The following is a 21,735-nucleotide window of genomic DNA, read 5'->3' on the forward strand; positions in this document are numbered from 1 at the left end:
AAAAAAAAATTTTTTTTACGTGAAATATTTCTCTGTGGCCTATCATCATAATAGTCTGGGACTTGCTTCTCTGTGAAACTTTCGTTTCTACTCAGATAAAGGCAAGGGCTCCTAAATTTTCCAGCAAAGCATATCAGAATCGGAGAGTTAAAGCAAATGGTAAGATGTGTAAATGACGAGCCATTTAATGGTGTTTTCCCTCTTTTCAAGGATTCTGGAGTATATCGCTCAGATGTTTATGACCTTCCCCCTGGGACCTATCAAACTATAAAAATGTATCCACGAGATGTTGGAACCTGGTTATTTCATTGTCATGTTAATAATCACATTGATGCTGGAATGGAAAGCATTTACACTGTAATTGAATGAAAAGGTAAGAACTATTAAATAAATCATTTAACAGGTCAATATTTATGTAAGGTTATCTTGATCCCTGAACTTTTACATGACATCACACACTACTCAGTCATTCCAAGATGATTGTTTTGTGTTGAAGAAAATCTAGTTTTATTTTCATTATCATCAGGAAATATTTCTGCTCTGATAGAAGATACTCTAGAATTTCCAGATTCATATAATATATGCAAAGGATACTTGAACAATAATTCATTGAAAGTGAACCTATCTAAAGATACATAACAATGCTAATTCTCAAATCACATAAAACTGTGCTTGAAAGTAAGATAATTTTTTTAAGTGAGGATGTTATTCAGTTATGACAAAGCTTTTTTTGAAGAGTATAAATAATGATGTGGTGAGATAGATACTTGCATATACTTTGGTGGTACTTGAGTCTGTAGTTCTTGATAGAAATTTACCAATAAATCTTATATTTTAGCACCATAATTCTCCCTGGTAATTGATCTTAGAAAATTATCAATAATGCCTGAAAATATTTATCACCATATTATTTTATCTAGTGAAAAATTGAAAAAAAAGCAAATTATCTACTATAAATTTTATAATTATTGTCTAAGTATTATCCAACTTTAAATATAATACCTTAAAATTTTAATGAGAAATGGTTAACTAATACAATATTGAGTGGTAAAAATAAGTCTACAGTTGACCACGGAGCAACAAGTATTTGAAATGTGAGGATTCACCTATAGGAATTTTCTCATAAACAGCCAACACAAACTTATAACATGGATATAGTACAGAATTTTTTCATTTTAAAACAATGTTTATTCCCTCCCCAATTCACCCACGTATTATCACCATAGTCTCCCACATTCCCCTCTCTCTCCTTCTGATCCTTCTCCCTAACTCTCCCCTGTAGGAGATCTCTGGTTTATAATTATCTGTTTTTTGTTTTGCTGTGTTTTGTATTGTAATAACAATATAATTTTTCTCCTATGTCTTTTTTGGTTTCCTTATATTCTTCCTATAAGTGAAACCACTTGAAATTTTTCTTTTTCCTTCTGACTTATTTCACTGAGTATAATCCCTTCTAGCTCCGTCCACATTGCTGCAAATCCATGAGTTTATCTTTTTTGATTGTTGAGTAGTATTCCATTGTATATATATAATACATCTTTTTGATCCAATCATATAGTTTTGTTTTAATTTTGTTTTATAGGTTGTTTTCATGTTTTTCCTAATGTAAATAGTGCTGCAATTAACATAGGTGTTCATGTATGTTTTTGCATTGTTTTTGTGGCCTTTAGGTAGAATCCTAGGAGTGGAAGTCTGGGTTTTATGGTAGCTCCATTTTTAGTAGTGTGAGGAATCACCATACAGCTTTCCATAGTAGTTGTACCAGTTTGCACTCCCAATAGCAATGTAGGAGAGTTCCTTTTCCACTGCATCCTCACCAACATTTGTTGTTATTAGTTTTTTTGATATGTGCCCACTCTCACTGGTGTGAGGTGGTATCTCATTTTGGTTTTGATTTGCAATTCCCTGATTATAAGGGATGTTGAACATTTTTTTATATGCCTGTTGGCCATTTACAATTCCTCTTTACAGAAGTGTCTTTTAAATTCTTCTGTCCATTTCTTGACCTAATTGTTAGCTTTGTTTTCGTTGTCAGCCCCTTATCTGTTGTTATGGAGTGCAAAGATTTTTTTTCTAGTCAATAGGTTTCTCTTTTTTCTGGTTAATATCTCTTTTGCTATGCTGAAGCTGTTTGGTTTGATGTAGCCCTAGTGTTTGTCATTTCCTTCATCTTAATAAAATTTTTTATTCTATATCTCACTTTTTATAAGAATACAAAAATCCTCTCTGAAATATAAAGACTGCATTTCCTATAAAATTAAAAATATATTAGTCTAAATATAATTTTACCTATAGCATCCTATTGATATGAATAATTATTTTATTGCCAATATAATTACAATGATTATGACTTTTATTACTATAACTGATAGTTGTTCATTTTCATTACTAAATGAAATTCATGCTGTGCATAAAACAAGTCTCCCTTTGATAACATGTTTCTTTGAAATCTATTGATAGATTTTGTATTACAAATAATATAAAGTCAAACCTGGTTGAATCCCCATGGGAGAAGTGATAACAAAGTTGTTATTTAATTAATATTACAAATACTTTTAATTTTTTTTTTTTACTAAAACAATGGTCATTTAAAGGTGCCCTTAAAACTTATATAGATTTTGTGTTTTTACTTAAAGATATGATATAAAAATTCAGTTTAATATTCAATTTAGAACTTTATGAAAATTTCTTTACTACAGGATAAAAATCTCCTTCATGGGCCCTCCCTGGTGGCACAGCGGGTTAAAGCACAGCACTGAGAAGCTTAAGCCACTTCCACATGAGTTCAATTCCCGCCTGCCAGGGAGGAGATCCACATGGCAAGACAGACCTCTCCTTCCACGCCCGCTGCTCCCCTCAGCAGTGTACTTCGTCGATCTGTCTGTTCTGCTCCCTGCTCTGTCTCTGGTGAATCCTCTCACCCTCCACATCTCTGGCCTGTACCCCAGTTCTATATGAATAAATAAATAAATCTTTAAAAAAAAATCTCCTTCATATGAATGTTTGCAAGTCCAGCCGTAGAGCTAACACTACAAAAGAAGAAAAACTCCAAGGATGAAGGAGCCTGGAGGGGGGTAGCTAAAGACTATGTAGTAAGAAGATTAGCCTGACTATATACTAGGAAGTCAGACTTGTACCGTGTGCTTGGAAGACTAGCTTGAAATAAAAGGTTTTTGAAAAAATTTGTGTGAGAGCTTTCCTTTTTCCATAAACTGTGCCACTGGAATAGAGTCTGTAAGAGTGGAATAATACTTTTAATAAATGACAGGAGAACTAGGTAAAAGAGACAAAGAAACAGTGGCAACTGAAATCTAGCTAATACACATACAAGTCTTTAACTTAAACTGTACTATTTGCAAATATTTTAAAAGATTTACATAATATGGGAAGCATTTTAATCATTCTTTAAAGTACAAATGCATACCCTATCATGTGTCCTGCTCTTCAAAGACTACAGGTTACAAAAACAGGTAAATTCCAATTTCCCAGAACCAACGTAAAAATTCCTGACTTCATTTTTAACAGAGCATGGTGTACAAGCAAGAGGGATAAGATTAGGGTTGTAATGAAAGGAAATGTTTCTGGAAAATCATAAATTAAATTTCTATGGAATCAAACCTTGTGAATAAGTCTTTCTTTAATTTTTTTCATTCTTTAATTTTTTAAAAAAAGAAATCCAAGAATGGAAATCCCCTTCAAAAACAAGTAAATGGAAAACTTGAATTCCAAAACCCTCAAAGAAAGAAAAAAAAACAGGCATAAGGAATAACTGAAATTCTTATTCCATTCAAAAATAACCCTTTTCCCGTAGTACTGTAGTCATCAACACCATCAAGGATTTTTCTAGATTAGAGTCTTGGCTTTTTCTTTTCCCCTGCCTGTGACCCCTCTACATGCTCGGAAATGATGCATAGGACCTTGACCAATTCAAAGGCAGCCAAAGGAGATGAAGCAATCAAAGACACACTAGTGTGAATGTTCCCTAAACAGTCATGAACTGATCAATAGAAGATAAGAACCTCAACCATGATCACCTGTGTTAGGTTAAGTAAGTGGACTCATTATCCAATTTCAGTTTGTGGCCACATACATGGGAAAATTCCAGAGTTACACAATTTCCTGTAAAAGGGATAGTAGCATGGTTGTGATACAATGACTAGTTATTTTATACTTTACAGTCTCCTGCTGTCACAAAGAGCATAGTTATTTGTTTCTTACTAACTCTGTTGTCATGGGATTAGAGATTAAGATTTATCAATGGTTCTTGTGCATCAACAGAAACAATAAAGGACAAATACAGGTATAGTAGAAAATAAAGTAAAAGGCTACTTCCTCAATGATAGCCATTATCAACCCATGAATCTCAATTGTTAAGTGTATTTAAGACACAAACAGTCCAGAAATCTCTCCAAAAAAAACAAGAAAAATTATGGGAACTGATGAAAACATGTATTATGTAACTTAGGTTACTAAAAGTTAGAAGGCATTAGTAATTCTTTATTACAGTGGTACACACTTTGGTTCTATGGTGAAAGACATTTTGACAGATAATAGCTAAGAGGACAGGCAATTTAGTATAGTGTATAGTTTTCTTCTACTTCTCACTGTGTTCTACATTGCAAAGCCTCTCTTTATCTCTCCTCACTGTTTTTATTCATTTCCTGAGTGCAGAAATTTTATATTGAAACTTTACTCAAGGTTCACTTTTATGTACCAGCTTTGGAGGAAGTTTGCATTGATTGTGTGGATGGATGATGCTATTAACCCTCAGTAATCTTTCCTTATCTAGTCTTCTTATCCTAAGGCACAGAGCATTGTTCCTACTCCTGCAACACTATCCTTAATGATAAGGGTCACTATTCACAAAAACAACAGAAATGGACTTTAGCCCTATAACAAAATGGAGTGACTACTCAGGCTCTTTTTCACCTCCCACTAGCCTCTATGGCTGACATCTGTAGCATTATTTTCTTCCTAGGTTTCCTGTTAAGTTTCATTGCATTCACATGTGATAATGTGTTAATGTAAAAAGCACTTGGAAGTGTGCACCCAAGGCAAGAAATCAGAGAGCATGGTATGCACACTTATATAAATGCAGATGCCTGGGTCAAAGTGGAAAATTTAGAGAGGAGAAATTGATAAGAATATTGAGAAAGGTTTAGAGATATCAAAAGAGGAAGAAGAGAAGCTGAAGAGCATGGAGAAGCACAAAGAGAAGCATGGAGATCACAGGGGCCGGGAGGTTCAGTTTCTGCCTGCCTCCTGGACACCCCTATGCCACCCCTGCCTTCCCACCTGACTGCCTCCCAACCTGCTGGTCTGTCTATATACCTGGTTCCCTCTTTCAGCATTAAAGACCTATCAAATCTATCAAAGGCTCCCAGACTCTTCCATTTGCCCAGATCAACGATGAACCTGCCCAGTCTGGGAGGTCACTTGCACAACAAGAGATGTAGTCAACAAGATTCAACACAGCCAAAGGACACACCAAGTGATGAAAGTCATCAAAAATTTGACACATATGGATATGGAGCCCTCTGAAGACCTTAGGAGGGACTGAGTGGTAATAGGCCTTGAGCATTTGTACTCAGTGGCCAGCCTCCTTTTTGTGGGTACCTTCCCATGAATGACCAGAGGTAGACATAGATCCTCAGTACAAATGGAAAGGACTCAAGCAAACAGTAGGGGAAACACTGGACAGACCTGGTGCTGCTCAGAGGCAGGGGCTGGAGGATGAGCGTTCCCTCGCAGCTCTGCAAATAGAGTCAAAGGCAACACTGGGTGCGCCATGGGAGCACAGGAATGGAAGGATAAGTTGACGCTGTGGGAACATCTGAGAACTTGTGTGGAGGAGGAGATGGCCAGGGAGGTAGCAGACTCATGGGAAAAAGCGGACTGCTTTTTGGCGCTCACCCAGCTGTAACACAAAGATAAAACTGAGACTTGAACAAACAATTCCATCAGAAGGCAGGGAAATTTTGATAGATTGGCTATGTCTACATGACCTGGGGGTGGATGTATCATTTGCATGCCTCAGGAAATGAAAATCAAGGGGTAACCAGTAAGTCTCAGTGGCCTAAAGCAGCCTTGTATGCTTCCTGGCATACCCAGGGTCTCAGTGGATGGCTGTGCACAACCAGCCAAGGAGCTGCAGTAGACAAAGCCAGGTAGCAACTGTCCCCATGAACAAGTTAGATTGGGGGCAGGGGGAGGCTTGCAGCAGCACAAGATTGGTTGAGGGAAGAAGCCTTTGACAGGGACGCTGCAGCCATGCAGAGTTTGTATCAAAAGACCAACTTAGATAAGTCCAAAAGCTGGTGCCAAGGTCAGGAAGTCATGAGGAATTGTTAAGCAACTGTAAAGGACGCCAAAGTAGGCCTCTTAAAGTAACATGTGCCCAAATGTAGGTAGATCTACTAAGAATAGATGTAGATTGAGCCAACTTAGATGCATGTCCCAATGCATGCTTGCTAGAATTAGAGACAATTACGAGAGCACCAGCAGTTAACTCCCATGAGAGGGGGGGCTGCTGTGAAAGGGTTTTGACCTTCAGAGAGGGACCAGAGGCCACATGTGGAGTTGCTATGCATGGTTCCCCAACCTATGAGCAAAGGGTTGGCTTTAGTTCAGGGGTCTGTTCGTTTCATAGACAGCTATGGAGGCCAGAGTGTCAGAGTGACACTCTGGGGAATGGGTGATAACCCCTATGGGAGTATGAAGTATATGTTCTGCCAGTCTCAGAGTACAGCCTGGGAGTTTGTGGCTGCAAATCACAGCTGGAGTGGAAACCAGAAGCCACATGTGGAGTTTTCTATACACACATCCCCTATCCATGTTCAAAGGTTTCAACCTTCAGTGTTAATTGCATTCTATTACACCTGTATTGTTTTTCTAAGTTAGTGTTGATACTCCTTGCCAAGGAGAAGTTGCAGAAAAGTAATGTGTAGATTATACTGCAAAAAAAAAGGACCCTGAGGAAAATGAAGTCACTCAGGCTCTGTTTTGCTTCCCCACCACTAGCCTATGTGGCTACCACCTGCATCCTTGTTTTCCTCCTAGGTTTATTGCCTACACATGATAATGCAAGACTGAGGGCTCCAAGACTCTTTCCTGTTTGCCCAAATCAGCAATAAACTTGCCTGACCTGAGATGGTTACACAATACCCATCCCTGCATTACACCATAAAAATTTACAATTGGGAATTTTACTTTTGAACCATTTCAATTACCATGAAAGTAGTGTAACTGAGCAGTTTTTGTTTTTTGGTTTTTTTTTTAATTTATTTTTATTTATTTTATTTTATTTTTTTAGATTTATTTATTTATGCATAAGGAACTGGGGTACAGGCCAGAGGTACAGGGGCATTGAGAGGATTCACCAGAGACAGAATGGGGAGCAGAACAGGCAGAGATGAAGTACACTGCTGAGGGGAGCAGCAGGTGGGGCAGGAGCGGTCTGCTGCACCATGTGGTCACCTCCAGGGCAGGAGGGGATAGAACTCATGCTGAAGTGACTTTGCTTCTTAGTGCTGTGCTTTAACCCACTGCGCCACCAGGGAGGGCCATTTTTTTTTTAAGATTTATTTATTTATGCATACAGAACTGGGGGACCTGGGTGGGGTACAGGCCAGAGGAGCAGGGGCAGTGAGAGGATTCACCAGAGACAGAGTGGGGAGCACAGTAGGCCCACTGATGAATACACTGCTGAGGAGGGTGGGGGGTGGGGCTGTCGGCGGAGGTCTGTGGGGCCATGTGGATCACTGGAGGGGGGGAGGGTAGGGAGGGGCTCCGTGGTTTGAACTCATGAGGAAGTGGCTTTAGCTTCTTAGTGCTGTGCGTTAACCTGCTGTGCCACCAGGGAGGGCCCTGAGTAACTGAGAAGTTTTAAGGGGTAAAATTTGCTGGAAGAAGTGACTCCAGAAATTGTGCTCTGATTGCCATCTTTCCACCCCGAGGCAGAGTTGGAATATGGAATAGACGGTGAGAAAAAGAAGGAAGTGCTGGGAAGTCGCTTAACTCGCAGTGGCTTTGTGCCAATCAGATGAAAGTTGCTGTCTCTGAAGATGAAGGTCTTAAAGATAGCGTGGACCATTTGGAAAAAGGAATCCCTCTGAGCACTCATGTTTGAAAAAGAAACAGCATCCTATGAGGCACAAGACTGGACCAATGGTGTCTGGCAAGAGTTTAGCCCCACTCTGTTCGCCTCAATGAAAATAAGGACACAGTTGTTTTAAGTTGTTTGAGAAGGAAGTTTGGAACACCCCAGGCTCTGTGGCTCAGTTTTCTCTAGAAGGACAATTAGTTAAGATTAATGGCAGCTGGAGAGAGGCGCGTCTCCTCTGTGTGCCTTATAGGGATCATTGTGATTACTCTGGACAATAGCCCTCTAAGTCTGAGATTTTAAAGATGAAGAAACTAAGGCAGATGAGGAAATTGTCTGAGGTCATATGGTACCACCAAATTTTGATATTCATCTTGCTGTTTTCCCCAGCATTCATTATTGTCCTTCCTGGTTTTGTTTTTCTCTATAGGACACTGTTAGTATTCTGTACTTCACTCCATTTGCCTATTGTTGGACTCTCAAAAGCAGTTGCTGAGGGCAGCATTCACATCTGCGTTATTCACTGTGCTTTCCTTGCTGCTGAGAACAGTGCCGGCACACAGACACTCTGAGTAATGCCTCGTAAATGAATGAAGTGCTCGAACCTCAGGGTGTTTGGTCCTAGACCAAACTATTTGTGTAAACAACTTTTGGCAAAGACTTACATAACTCTTTGAGGTATTCTAGAAAAAACTTATGTTCGCATAAAAATGTACACCATTATGATCAACGTAGAAAAGATACCTCATGATCAAGAACTGTCAGTATTGAGCCATTAATATGTGCCAAGTGCTTTGCTAAATTATTTACCTGCTTTATCTCATTTGTTTCTTGCAACAATTTGTAAGGTGTCCTTGTCCCCATTAACTATCCTATGGAAATAAGACAAATATAAAAAATGATGTACCCTAAACCAAAATTTAGAAAAAAAAATACATCATGACTAAAGACAATGTTTAAAGAAAAAATCCTTTACTCTGAAATTCATATCCATGTCAGTGAGAGAAGTCCCAGGTTACTAAACTTTCTATTTACTGAAACCAACCTTTGTCTTTTAAGTAAGGTTTATGAATGATTTTGAGGATTGAAAGTGAAATCACCAATTCCTGTTATGCTCTACTGGTTATTTAAGGAGAGTGATACAGAATAAACTGGTAAATTTCCTTTGCAAAAGTGTTCAGACCTTAAAAAAGATAAATCCTCAAACTTTCAAAATAAACTTATTTGTGAGTACTTAAATTTGTCATAGTAAATATCATGATTCATGTCTTAAACTTGCACTGACATGTTGAAAGATTTTGAAAGTATTTGATTCATTTTGCAAAAACTTTATACTGATTTATTAAAATTTTACTGGGTAGATGACACTGTCCCTCATAGGCTCAAAGGGAGTATTTAGAGATGATCCTTGCCCTCTCGGAATTTACACAATGAATGGAAGAAAGTACAGAGTTATGCAGACTCTAGGGCTTCCAATAACAACTGCGGACGTCTTATTTGTAATCAGAGAAGCCTGGCAACAGAAAACTTTTTTTTTCTGGATTTACGAGAACCGAGCTGAAGTGGAAAATGTTATTTGCTTTAACGAAACAATTTGTTCTTGTGCAACATTAAATTGTGTCAATCAAGCAAATAAAAGGAGAAAGCCTTATTTATAAAATTGCCTGCTTCTGATTTCATTTCAATGCTTCTCAGGCTACAAGAAGATAAAAAATGAAGATTTTGTTGCTTGGCACTTTTCTACTCTATAGTTCAGTCTGGGCTAAAGAGAAGCATTATTACATTGGAATTATTGAAACAAACTGGAACTATGCTTCTGATAATGGGGAAAAGAAGCTTATTTCCGTTGACACGTAAGTCTCTTTTCATTGTTTTTCATTGTTACAGATTTATAAACTGTCAGTTTAAAAAAATAAAACCAAGAAGATGAAATATTTCTTTAATTTGTTATACACACGAACGGCAAAATCTGGACTTGAAACCCAAGCTATTTTTTAATAAACATTCTCTAAGTTACGGGGTTTTTCAAGTGGTTATCCAGCTGCTTTTTCTTGACCATGGGAACAGTGAGGCTTCTTATCCTCTGCGGAGTCACTGCCTCACCCACCAAAGCTGTCTTTTTGTCTGTTTACAGAAATCTTTTAAGTTAATGCAAAGACATTTCCTAACTTTTTAGTAGGAAGGATAAAATATGTTGTAATCCTTCAAAACATAATTTTTAGGTCAGTTACAATTTTTAAAAATATGAATTTGCCTAATACTTGTTGGATAACTCTGACAGGATTCATCTGTTTGCAGCTACAGCAGCCTAATCTCTATAAAGTGGAGCTAATAGGATTATCAGTAAGATTATTTGAAGAGCAAGGATATGAAGCTTTTAGTACACTGAATGGCACATCATCTATGAACAAAAATGTCAGATATCAATTGGTCTCTCTCTATTACCTGTCTTTTATAACCCAACCATTATATCTCCATGCAACACAAATGCTTTTATATTTCAGTTGAAAGTTCCCTCATTTCAAGCAATATTCACCATTTACACAAAGAAGAAAGTAGTTTTCCTTGAGGTATTTTGTGGTGGAGTTTATCTATTCCTAGGCCATCATTTTTAATAATGGTAATTAAATATTTGCCACCATATTTATTTTATCATTAAAGACCCATTTTTATCTTAAAATGCATATTGATAGTGATAAAGCACAAATGAACTCATGACCATTTGCTGTTTAGATTGTAGTTTTAAAAAGTAGTTGAACAAGTATACCAAATTTTGTAATTGTTGACTTCTGTTGATGCATAGATACAAATCTCATTAATTTTATCAATACTTGAGCTATTTCATAATAACAAATTAATGCCTAGCTAAAAATATCTATTATAATACCTAATAATTTAATAGTATCTAACTTATAAAAATATCAAATTGTTTTCCTATTAAATTAACAATATACAATAGGGGAAGTTTCTGACCTAAGATTCTAAATAAAACTAGCTTATTGCAATTAGTTTTTTAAACTGGTTTCAAGGTAGTATTCTTTTCTTGGGAGTATGACCAATTTTCATGTTTTCACCATTATTTTTTAAAGACCCAGTTTTTTTTCTCTAAGTACAATGCAAACTATGTGAGGATTTTATAGAAAAACCAACACATTAAAGAAAAGTACTGTCCGATTTCATGCCCCCTCTCACCATTTTTCTGCCTTTACTCATGATTAAAAATCAAATCAGCTTTACTGGGCATAAAACAAATGAAAGATATTACCCCCAAGTATTTTTCAATAAAGTAGCCTTTAATTCTAAAAAGTTGAGAATAAAAGAGAGAGAAATTTGTTAAGAGCTTGAGGGCTTGGGGTCCTCTCTAGTGGCACAAAAGGTTAAAACACAGCCATATGAAGCTATCCACAGCTACTGCAGCACAAGTTCAATCCCCGGCCAGGTAGGTGACCAATGGCATGGCAGATCTCTCCTGTCCCACCCACTGATTCCCTCAGCAGTGTATTTCAGTCAGTCTGCCTGTTCTGCTCCCCAGTCTGTTTCTAGTGAATCCTTTCACCCCTGCCCCCATACTTCAGGCCTATACCCAAGTTCTTGTATGCATAAATAATAAATCTTTTTTAAATAAAATATTTACACTTTGCCCCCTTAAAATACTTTAAAATGTGTAATGACTTTTAAGTAAATACAATTATTAGATAAAATCACTTGGAGCAGCCACTTAGAATAATCAATACTTTCAAATATAAATAAAATGTGGCACAACATTTCATACAAAAAGGCCTATATGAAGGAATTAACTATGACATTTCACACCTTTCAAGCTCTACAATGTATTATTACAGTTTTTGTTTTCCCTGGGAATTTAGACAACTAGATAGTGTTTTCATGCGGTGCTAGTGCAGTAAGACTACTCTTAGAAACTATGATTCCCTTGTTTGTACTCTGTAGACCTAGGATGAATCTTTTCCTACCAGTTAATATTTTATTGTTTTCCTTGTGGTTCCTATGTATAGTAGACAGAATTTTTTTTTAAATATTTATTTATTTGTACATAAAACTGGGGTACAGGCCAGAGGCTCAGGGGTGGCGAGAGGCTTCACCAAAGGCAGAGTGGGGAGCAGAACAGGCAGATCCACTAAGTACACTGCTGAGGGGAGCAGCGGGCAGGTCAGAAGAGGTCTGCCACGCCATGTGGTCACCTCCGGGACAGGCGGGGATCGAGCTCATGAGGAAATGGCTTTAGCTTCTCAATGTTGTGTCCTAACCCGCTGCGCCACCAGGGAGGGCCTAGACAGAAATTTTTTAATGGTTTCCCTCAAGATGTCCTACCCTAACTCACCAGAACCCATAATATAATGCAACATCACTCCTGTGATTTATTTTATACTCAGTAGCACAGTTTACTTTAAAATGGGTTGATTATCTGGGTGGGCTTACAGCAGAGAAATCAGATACTCGAGAGATTTGAGAGAGATTAAAAAGCTGTTGCTGATTGGAAGATAGAAGGGCCTACTGCAGAAGCAAAGATAAAATACAGGAGAGACCCTTGACTGACAGCAGGAAACAGTATGTCAATATATTTAGTTGCAATGAATGAATTCTGCCAATGGCCTGAATGAGTTTGGAGGTGGATTTCTTCACAGACTTTCCAGACACTTATTGACACTTGCTTTGATTTCAGCCTGTAATAACCTGAACAGAAAATCAGTCATACTGTGCCAGAGTGTGACCAACAGAACTGGGGAATAATAAATGTTTCCATTTATTATTATGTGTTTTAAGTTTCTATGTGATAATTTTTTATTCAGCAATAGGAAACTAATATGTCTCAATTAATGGAGGCAAGAATTCAGAAACTTTTCATATAATACTCACACTTTAGTAACCATGTGTAAATTTAAAACAAGTTCATCTGAATTCTTTAGAGTAGTGTTATTATCTAAAGCAATATAAAAAGTTTTAATCTCCCACCATCCAAAATTCACTTCTGGGTCTGAATGTAGCAGAAAGTTCAGTAGTTGACTATAAAATGATCAGAATTGTGGGGTGGGAAAGGTGAAAAGGAGATGTGATTTTCGAGAAAGGGGGAGGGTGTAACTACTATAATGAATACAAAGGAGTGTATCATAATTGGCAATAGGAAAAAAATGCCAAGTAATGTGAATTCCTTTTTGATTCAAAGAACAACTATAATAAACCATTTGAGTGAATATAAGACTGGCAAACTTCCTTCAAGCTTCCAGGAATTTGGCCCTTTGCCCCCAAGCTGTGCTGTTGAAATGAAATAGATACTGCCTAGTGACCCTTTGATGTTCCTTTGGAGACAGAGCATAAACAAATAGACCTCCCAAATTATCACAAAATGTGAAATCCTTCCCAATTTAGTTAAGACAATTTTGTTTCATACACAAAAAAAGATAAGACAAAAATCCTCTTTTGCAAAAGGAAACCTGAAAGTTAAAAACCCCGAAAATACCCTAAATTCAGATCAATAGTTTTATCACTTATTTTAAAAGTAATTTTCACCTTTCAAAACTCTTTGTGTAGCTTAGGTAATGCTCCTTTTTCAGATGATTCAAGAGACATTGAATGCAACAAAAACGTTTAATAAAGCCCACTATAGGTATTGAAATAGGATGTGACATGCTCCTGATGTCATAAAGAGCCACCTTTTGAAAAGATACATAGCCTTAATGCCCAAGTTCCACCCCCTGAACCACAGCAGGTGACCATGCCCTCTGGTTCCAGCACCCAGCTTAACACAAGGCCCCCCTCAACCATGTTGACAGAGACCTGGCCACACCAAGTTCAGAAAATGGAGTCTGCCATCTTCTGCTTCACAATTTGAGGAATTCCACCGCCTCTGGACTGGGCAGCCGACTCTTCCCCTTTCCCGCAGAGCTTCCCCTACTCAGGTTACATGAGCCCAGAGCAGCATCAGAACACGGTTTGAATTATAAATGTAGATAGATAAGTCGAATCAATAGGGCTGAAGTCGGGAATCTGCATTTTAATCAAGGTCGACAATAGATTCCTATGCTCATTAAAACTTAAAAAATATGAGCATTGGACCCCAGATTTTTTTAAAGCTAGGCCTTTAAACTCTGCTACAAGGAAAGTCCAGACAGAGCTCCCAGACAAACCTTACTCTTGTCCTAGGAACAGGAAGGAAAAAATCTCTCACTCTTTCCCATGAGCTAACAGCTGAAGAAACAAAACAAAGTTTTGTTTCTTATCCTGCCCACAGGGGTTGAGTGAAAAATAGCAAAGAGTCAAAGGTCACACACACAAATATGTTAGCAAACACAAGCCCAAGATCCTCAGCCTGAATGCTAGCTATTGTTTTTGTTTTTTTCCTCTAATGGAGGAGGCTTCAATTTCAGTAGCCTTGCCAAAGTCCACGTTTTAAGTTATTCCCCCTAAATCTACATGGCATTGCTCACACTAGACCCTGCTGGGCTATCCAGAGCCTTCTGGTAAGGACAAAACATAAAAATTATTTCAAAAATTTGAATACCAAACTAGCGCTCTCTCTCTCCCCGCCCCCCCCCCTCAATTTCTGGCATCAAAGTGGTGATATATTTAGGAAAGTTTTGAACAACATTAGCTGCTAACCAGAATATAAACATTCAAGGTTGTTATTTTTAGCAAAACACAGGAGTAATTTGAAAATATATTCTTTTAAAGATTTATTTCTTTATGCATACAGAACTGGGGTGCAGGGGGTGGTAAGAGGATTCACCAGAGACAGAGTGGGGAGCAGAATAGGCAGATAGACGAAGTACACTGCTGAGGGGAGCAGCCGGCAGGTCAGGAGAGGTCTGCCACGCCATGTGGATCACCTCTGGGGCGAGGATCAAACTCATGCTGAAGTGCTTTAGGTTCTTAGTGCTGTGCTTTAAACTGCTGTGTCACCAGGGAGGGCGCTGAAAAAATATTTTAAAAAGCCACACTCAAGTTGTATCAGTTTTTATTAATGATGCTAAAAGAAATAAAAATGATAAAATTCAGTTAGCACCATTCTTTTTACTTTCAGGGGAAAAAAAGGTATACATAAGTTGAAGTCTCAAATATTCATATTGGTTATTGCTTATAAATCCTACTTTTTCCCAGTAGTACAAGCAATAACAATCTTAATTCATAGCTTAATTTTAATATGCCATTTATGCCCCAGTGTTTAAAATAAAAATCTTAGAAACAGTACTCTGGTAAGATTGTTAGGGGGAAAGGATGTCCTGAGGGAACTCTGCAGTGCTTTGTGGACTCTACCCACTACTCCAGGAAACTACAAGTCCCAACAATATCACAGAGAAAACTGTGAGGACTCAAGGGTGGAGCTAAGAAGGCTTTCTGGAACTTTTGGGGAGATATGAGGGAGCCACCTGAGATGCTCCCTCTCACTCTGGACTGCGTTGCTGGTGGCTGGTGGCTGGTCATTAGGCTCTTGATGAGCTTTCAATGTGCTACTGGAGTTCCAAGTTAGCAGAGCTGGTAGGATGTTCTAGTTAACTTGTATCTCTCTCTTTCCCTGAGTTGTTTCTTTTCCTTTCCCCTTTGTAAATAAACCCATTGTTGACCCTTTGTGTGTGTATCTGCAGTACAATTGAACTTTTAAGAGAGTGGGTGAGGGTGAGGACCCACAGACAGGCAATCCAGTTCACATTGGGTTGCCCTGTAAAAAGATGCACTGAATTTTTATGGCACCTTTAGCCATACACCTAGTGTGGGACACCACACCTAATTAAAACAGTAGGGTAATTGCCATTCTCCACACCTTTGTTCGAAGGCATCCCTGTGGTAATAGACAATGTTTCATGTAAGGTGGCCACTAATTTCTCTCTAATTATAATTTGGTCACAGAAACTGTAGCTTCTGATAGAGTTGTCCTCTTTTCCTTTACAGAGAACATTCCGACACCTATCTTAAAAACGGCCCAGATAGAATTGGAAGTGTATACAAGAAAGCCATTTATCTTCAGTACACAGATGAATCATTCAAGACTACGATAGAAAAACCTGGCTGGCTGGGGTTTTTAGGTCCTATTATCAAAGCTGAAATTGGAGATAAAGTTTATGTACATTTAAAAAACTTTGCTTCTAGGCCTTATACTTTTCATCCACATGGAATAACTTACTATAAAGAACATGAGGGTAAGTTCAGCTCATATATTAATTGGAATTTCCTTTCAATTTTATACTAGAATAGTTCTTAACTTGTGAAATTATGGACCTCCCTTTTGAATAGGACTTGTAGCTATATTGTTTAGCTATAAGCTATTTTATTAATAAGTATTTTGATTCATTACAATAATGCTATGTCTCGTTTGCATAACTTGTGTTTGTAACATGTGACTGTGATGGGATTTCAGGGAGTTTCATACAATTAGCATCACTGAGAGCTGCACCTTCATCCCAGTGCCCAATTCCTTGCCAAGTAAATAAGCTATGAAAAATAGTTGGGATGTATTAAGGCCCAGAAGTAGCAAAAATGCAGTGGAAATGAAACATGACTGTCTTATCTCTGATGTTCCTAAGTCTGCATATGCTGTGGTCATCATCACCTCCCATCTTAACTTTAGATAAACTTTGAACCCCCTAAAACTGAGCATGATTAGTTTCACCCTCAGTCACATGGTCACATTTGTAACACAATTGACCAAAAGTCATATGAATGGAGAACTTGGACCACTTAAATGTGGTACCCAATGACCTTGAAAAGAAGTAGTGTTTCCTGTGATTAAGAGTAGGGGCTTTTTGAAATTAACAGAACAAGATTTGAGTGGAACTTAGCCTTTTACTGTCTGCATGAACTTGGTCAAATCATTGGAATTTTCTGTGCATCAGTTTCTTCATATATGTAATAAGAACAAGATTTCATAGTAATAGCTCAATATATGTTAGTTCTTAACATAAATATGCTGAGACCATGCTACACTTTATTGAAGTTAAAAACAGCCAGTCTAGAAATTAATATAAAATTAAATTTGATAAATATTAACATTTTTCAAAGAAGTATTTCTTTAGAAGGTGAATGATTTGACCATATACCTCTTTGGCTCTTTTTCTGACCTAAACTTGTATTCATACTTACAGAATGAAAGCTATCTTACTTCTTTTTCATAATTTTATGGCATACTAAGATACTAATTATTTTTGAAATATAATAATTGTAGTTTTGTAAAAAGAAAAAAAGAGTTTCTTATCTTTTAAAGATACATAGCCAAGTATGTATGAGTGAAATTAATGCTTTAAGATTATTTAATGTGAATGGAGTGAGTAGAGTATGGATAAAGCAAGATTGACATTTATTTGCTCACGATTAAAGCCATTTAGATGGATGCATGGAAATTCATCATATTACTCTCTCAATTTCTGTATGTTTGGGATTTTCCCAAATTAAAAAATCTAAAATGTATTAGTTATTTCATGGACAAATGCTGATATTACTTAAGAAGTTTTTAATTACAATTAACCCTTGAACAACAGAGGTGTTAAGAGTATTGACTCTGTTGAGCACCAAAAGTCTATGTACAGATCATATATATATTTCATAACAGGTATTTTAAACAGATACTTGCAATTCTTGAGCATGCTGCAACAGCAGTAGGAGGTGACTACCAAGTTATTACAGCTATGCAGTGTGCACTACAGCTAATTTCATGCAGTTATAATTTTATATGGCATCTTTACATTTTAAATTTCTCTCACCGGGAAATAGCTCAAAGCACACACTGTGTTCTAACCTTTTCACAATAGGTTTGTGTATATTTTATGACAGTAAATGGTAAAATATCCCAACATCTACTACATTTTATGCATCCATGGCATGCTTAACTTTTTTATAACTTGCTTTCCTATTCTGGGCTATGTAGTTCATCTGTGAGTTTTTTCAAATCGTCATAATTTCTCCCCCAAAAATTTTAGTATATTTACTGAAAAAATCCTCATGTAAGTGAGTCCACCAGTTCATACTTGTGTTGTTCAAGGAGCAACTGTATAGGAGAGGGGAGACAGGACAGAGACACAAAACTGAGTATTTATATTCCAAACCCAAACTCATTATATTCCTCATATATGTGTTCCTGCTCCCTGAAGACTCAGTCAAGTATAAAAAAAAATTACCAATTTTTCTGTGAATTTTCCAGACTCCCTAGCTATTGGCCTGTCATTCCTCTAGAACATCACTGAATTTTTGAACCACCTATTCTATTTAACACATTTAATTTGTGATTTCATTACATGTTTCTTCCCAGGAGCTCTCTACCCTGATAACACCACAGATTTTCAAAAGTTAGATGACAAAGTAAATCCAGGTGAGGCATATACATACATACTGCACGCCAACCAGGAACAAAGTCCAGGTGAGGAAGATGGCAACTGTGTGACCAGGATTTACCATTCCCACATTGATGCTCCAAAGGATATCGCCTCAGGACTCATTGGACCTTTAATAATCTGTAAAAAAGGTATATTTTGTTGCTTATAGTGTATGATCAAAAGACAAGAGATAATGAAGTTTGTTCTTTAAATGTACGTTAAGTCTTTCTTGTTATGTTGGTAAGTTGGTTAAGTAGAGAATGGTGTTTCTAAAAAAAGGGATGGATAAATAAAGGAAGGATAAATAGCAAACAGTCATACATATTGCTAAGCCATGAGACCTATTGTCTCTTTGGGGCCAGGCTATCTAATTTCTAACAGTGTTGAAGATGTCTCACACATGTGACTCCCTAGTGACACTCCATGGCAACAGAGCTGCAGTTTTCTGTATTGCATTGGTAAAACAATGTAAGTCATGTTGCTATTATAAATTAGAATGATTTGTTTTCTCATCCTGTGGCTATATGCAGCAGAAGATGTAGACAGAACTTTGAGTTCCAACCTTCACATTTGCCAAAAAAGCATGTTAACATCTATGTGGTCAATAGACAGTCAGATAAATGAGGGTCTCCCAAGCCCAGCATAAAATTTCCTAAGTGTTGCCAGGTCTGTAAAATGGAATGACTAATCTTTAATTGTGGTTCTTAGGAGAATAAACACTAAGATATTTAGAAAACATAGATCACAAGCTAAACTACATGCTAGCAATTAATGCCTAATGAAGTAGTAATTTTCATTCAGGTATCCTGGATAAAGAAAAAGAAAAAAATATTGACCAAGAATTCGTGATGATGTTTTCTGTGGTGGATGAAAATTTCAGCTGGTACCTAGACGACAACATTAAAAGCTTCACAGAACCAGAGAAAGTTGACAAAGACAATGAAGATTTCCTGGAGAGTAACAGAATGTATTGTAAGGTTACAGAACACTTTTTTTTTTTTTAAGCATTTGGTTTTCTTGCTTTGTTTTGTTTTTATGTGGAAGAACTGGGGTATAGGCAAGAGGTATGGGGAATAAGAGGATTCAACAGAGATGGAGTAGGGAGCAGAACAAGCAAATCTACTGAAATACAGGAGAGTAGTATACAAGACAGGGGATGAATGCTGAAGTCATGTGTCAGGTAGTCCCTGGCGGGGAATGAACTCAAGCCATCACAGTGACAGCACATAGATTTAAGCCTGGACCACCAGGGAGGTACTAAAAAAAACTAATTAATTTTTAATATCTTCTTCTTGATCCATTAATTCTAGCTTACCTCACTCACTTGAATAAGTGGTATGTTTATGGTCTATGTTGATGTTAAATCAGATCAGATAAACAATTTGATAATTAGCTAAACATTGACATCAAATCAAAACTCAAAGCCAAATATATTAAATTCTCTTCAAAATGTGATCAGTTATGGCTTAATGGATATATATTCTTTTGTATTTATTTATCCTTCAACCTCATTCTAAAAACTGTTTGAGTCAGCCTGAAGTTATTAAGCTAATTGCTTAACATTTTTTAGCATCAAACTACATTTATGAAAATAATTTAAGTCACTACTTCAAAAAGGAATTTATGTTTATACTGTCCTTTTCTCCCTTTCTGGAATAATTTTTTTTCTATATTTTAGTTCAATTTATTCTAGAAATTTTTGCTTTACTGCACAGGCTGCTCTTTAATTCTCAGATGCAAGATAGTGAACCCAGTATGATTGTTACTTATCCTTAAGTGCATGTATAAAAAAATCAAATCCCTTCATATCAAGTAAACCAGTAAGTACAGATTTTTATTTTTTTTTTGTTTTTAGCTTCTGAAAAATAACATTTACACAAAAAATAATAGAATAGAATAACTGTACTACCAAAGTAGAATAATAACCTAATTAGCAAAAATACATTTTTTTCCTCAATGCTTGCTTATGTCTGGCTGAAAGATCTTCTGCCCATTCATCAAACCTGACTTTGTTATATACTAACAAAAATAGATGTCAAGAGAAAAATACTTAAACTTCTAGTCCCAACAGTTCATTTTGGTAGCTCTATTGCATCTGGAGTATTCATGGTGCTTCCTAGAATATGTTTCCACTTTGTCTCTAGGAACATTCAATTTAAACAGTGATGCTAATGTTCTTCAGCATCTCAGGGCCATCATACTTTTTTGAAATTTTAGGCCATTGTGTAGAGACCCTTGGTCTCTAATGTCCTCCCCCGTACTTGTTCCCTCTATGTATCTTCCAGTGTTGTCCCTTTTTTTTTAAAATTGATTTTATCTGTTCATGCATTCCAGAGTGGGGAGTAGGCCAGAGGTGTAGGGGGTGAGAGGATTCACCAGAGACAAAGTGAGGAGCAGAATAGGTGGATCTACTAAAATATACTGCTGAGGGGAACAGCGAATGAGACACCAGAGGTCTTCTGCACCATGTGGATTAGCTCCCTGGCAGGGAATTGAACTTGTGATGAAGTGGCTTCTTAGAGCTAAGACTTAACCCTTTATGCCACCAAGAAGACCCCCCATACTGTCTTCTAATCTTTAAAAAGAAACCTTTTGATAAAAGCAATTCATATTCACTATAAAAATTTTTAAAGTTCTTTTTTTCTCAGCAAAATAAACCAGAAGGAATATATATATATATACACATATGTATATGTGTGTGTGTGTGTATATATATATATATATATATATATAGGTGTTTCCACTTATAGGAGGAATATAAGAGATTGGGAAAATAATAATAACAATTAACAATAAATAATAAAACAAAATTCGCAGGCAAATATAAATCAGAAATTCTGCAAGGGAAGGGCAACAGAGGAATCAAAACAGGGGAGGGAATAGCATAAGGAATTATGGTGATAAACTCCCACCACCAGTTCACCCTGCACTGTGGTGATGGTGCATGGGTGAACTGGTGATAGGAATTTTATGGAAACTATCCCTGAGAGGAGAAAGTATACATTGTTCAAATGAACAATGATGTAATATATCTATAAATAATAAAAAATTTTAAAGTTCTGATAGACAAAAAGAAAGCAGTGAAATCATATGATCCACAACATGGTTTTAATTATCGACTATAAATAGCCCTTCATGTTCTTCCTATTCACTGTATTATGTGCATGTTTTGTATATGTATGCACACAAATGAACACACACATATATATCCATATGTATCATTTATAACAAAGAGGGAAAATAGGCTCTATCTTCAGTAGGATATTCATCTTGCTAATATTGGGTTGACAAGACTGAAGCTGAAGTCAGGTCCAAAAT

The 21,735-nt window shown here is 36.9% G+C and overlaps 2 protein-coding genes across 4 annotated transcripts in view; both read left to right on the forward strand.

Annotated features, from left to right (window-relative positions):
- The window catches only part of LOC101620230 (ceruloplasmin-like), a 34,943-nt gene extending 34,574 nt beyond the window's left edge, over window positions 1-369 (forward strand). The window contains exon 18 of the mRNA XM_004682119.1: window positions 211-369. Coding sequence (XP_004682176.1) covers window positions 211-369 — 159 coding nt within the window. The remainder of the gene's footprint in view (window positions 1-210) is intronic.
- A 9,194-nt stretch (window positions 370-9,563) lies between these two features.
- LOC101620700 (ceruloplasmin) overlaps window positions 9,564-21,735 on the forward strand; it is a 61,024-nt gene continuing 48,852 nt past the window's right edge. For all 3 annotated transcript variants that reach the window (XM_012724931.1, XM_012724930.1, XM_012724932.1), the window contains exons 1-4: window positions 9,564-9,954; window positions 16,004-16,251; window positions 18,354-18,566; window positions 19,219-19,389. In XM_012724931.1, coding sequence (XP_012580385.1) covers window positions 9,815-9,954; window positions 16,004-16,251; window positions 18,354-18,566; window positions 19,219-19,389 — 772 coding nt within the window. In that variant the 5' untranslated portion in view covers window positions 9,564-9,814. The remainder of the gene's footprint in view (window positions 9,955-16,003; window positions 16,252-18,353; window positions 18,567-19,218; window positions 19,390-21,735) is intronic.

This window comes from Condylura cristata, unplaced genomic scaffold (assembly GCF_000260355.1).
Source record: "Condylura cristata isolate star-nosed mole 26May11 unplaced genomic scaffold, ConCri1.0 scaffold00014, whole genome shotgun sequence".
Lineage (NCBI taxonomy): Eukaryota > Metazoa > Chordata > Mammalia > Eulipotyphla > Talpidae > Condylura > Condylura cristata.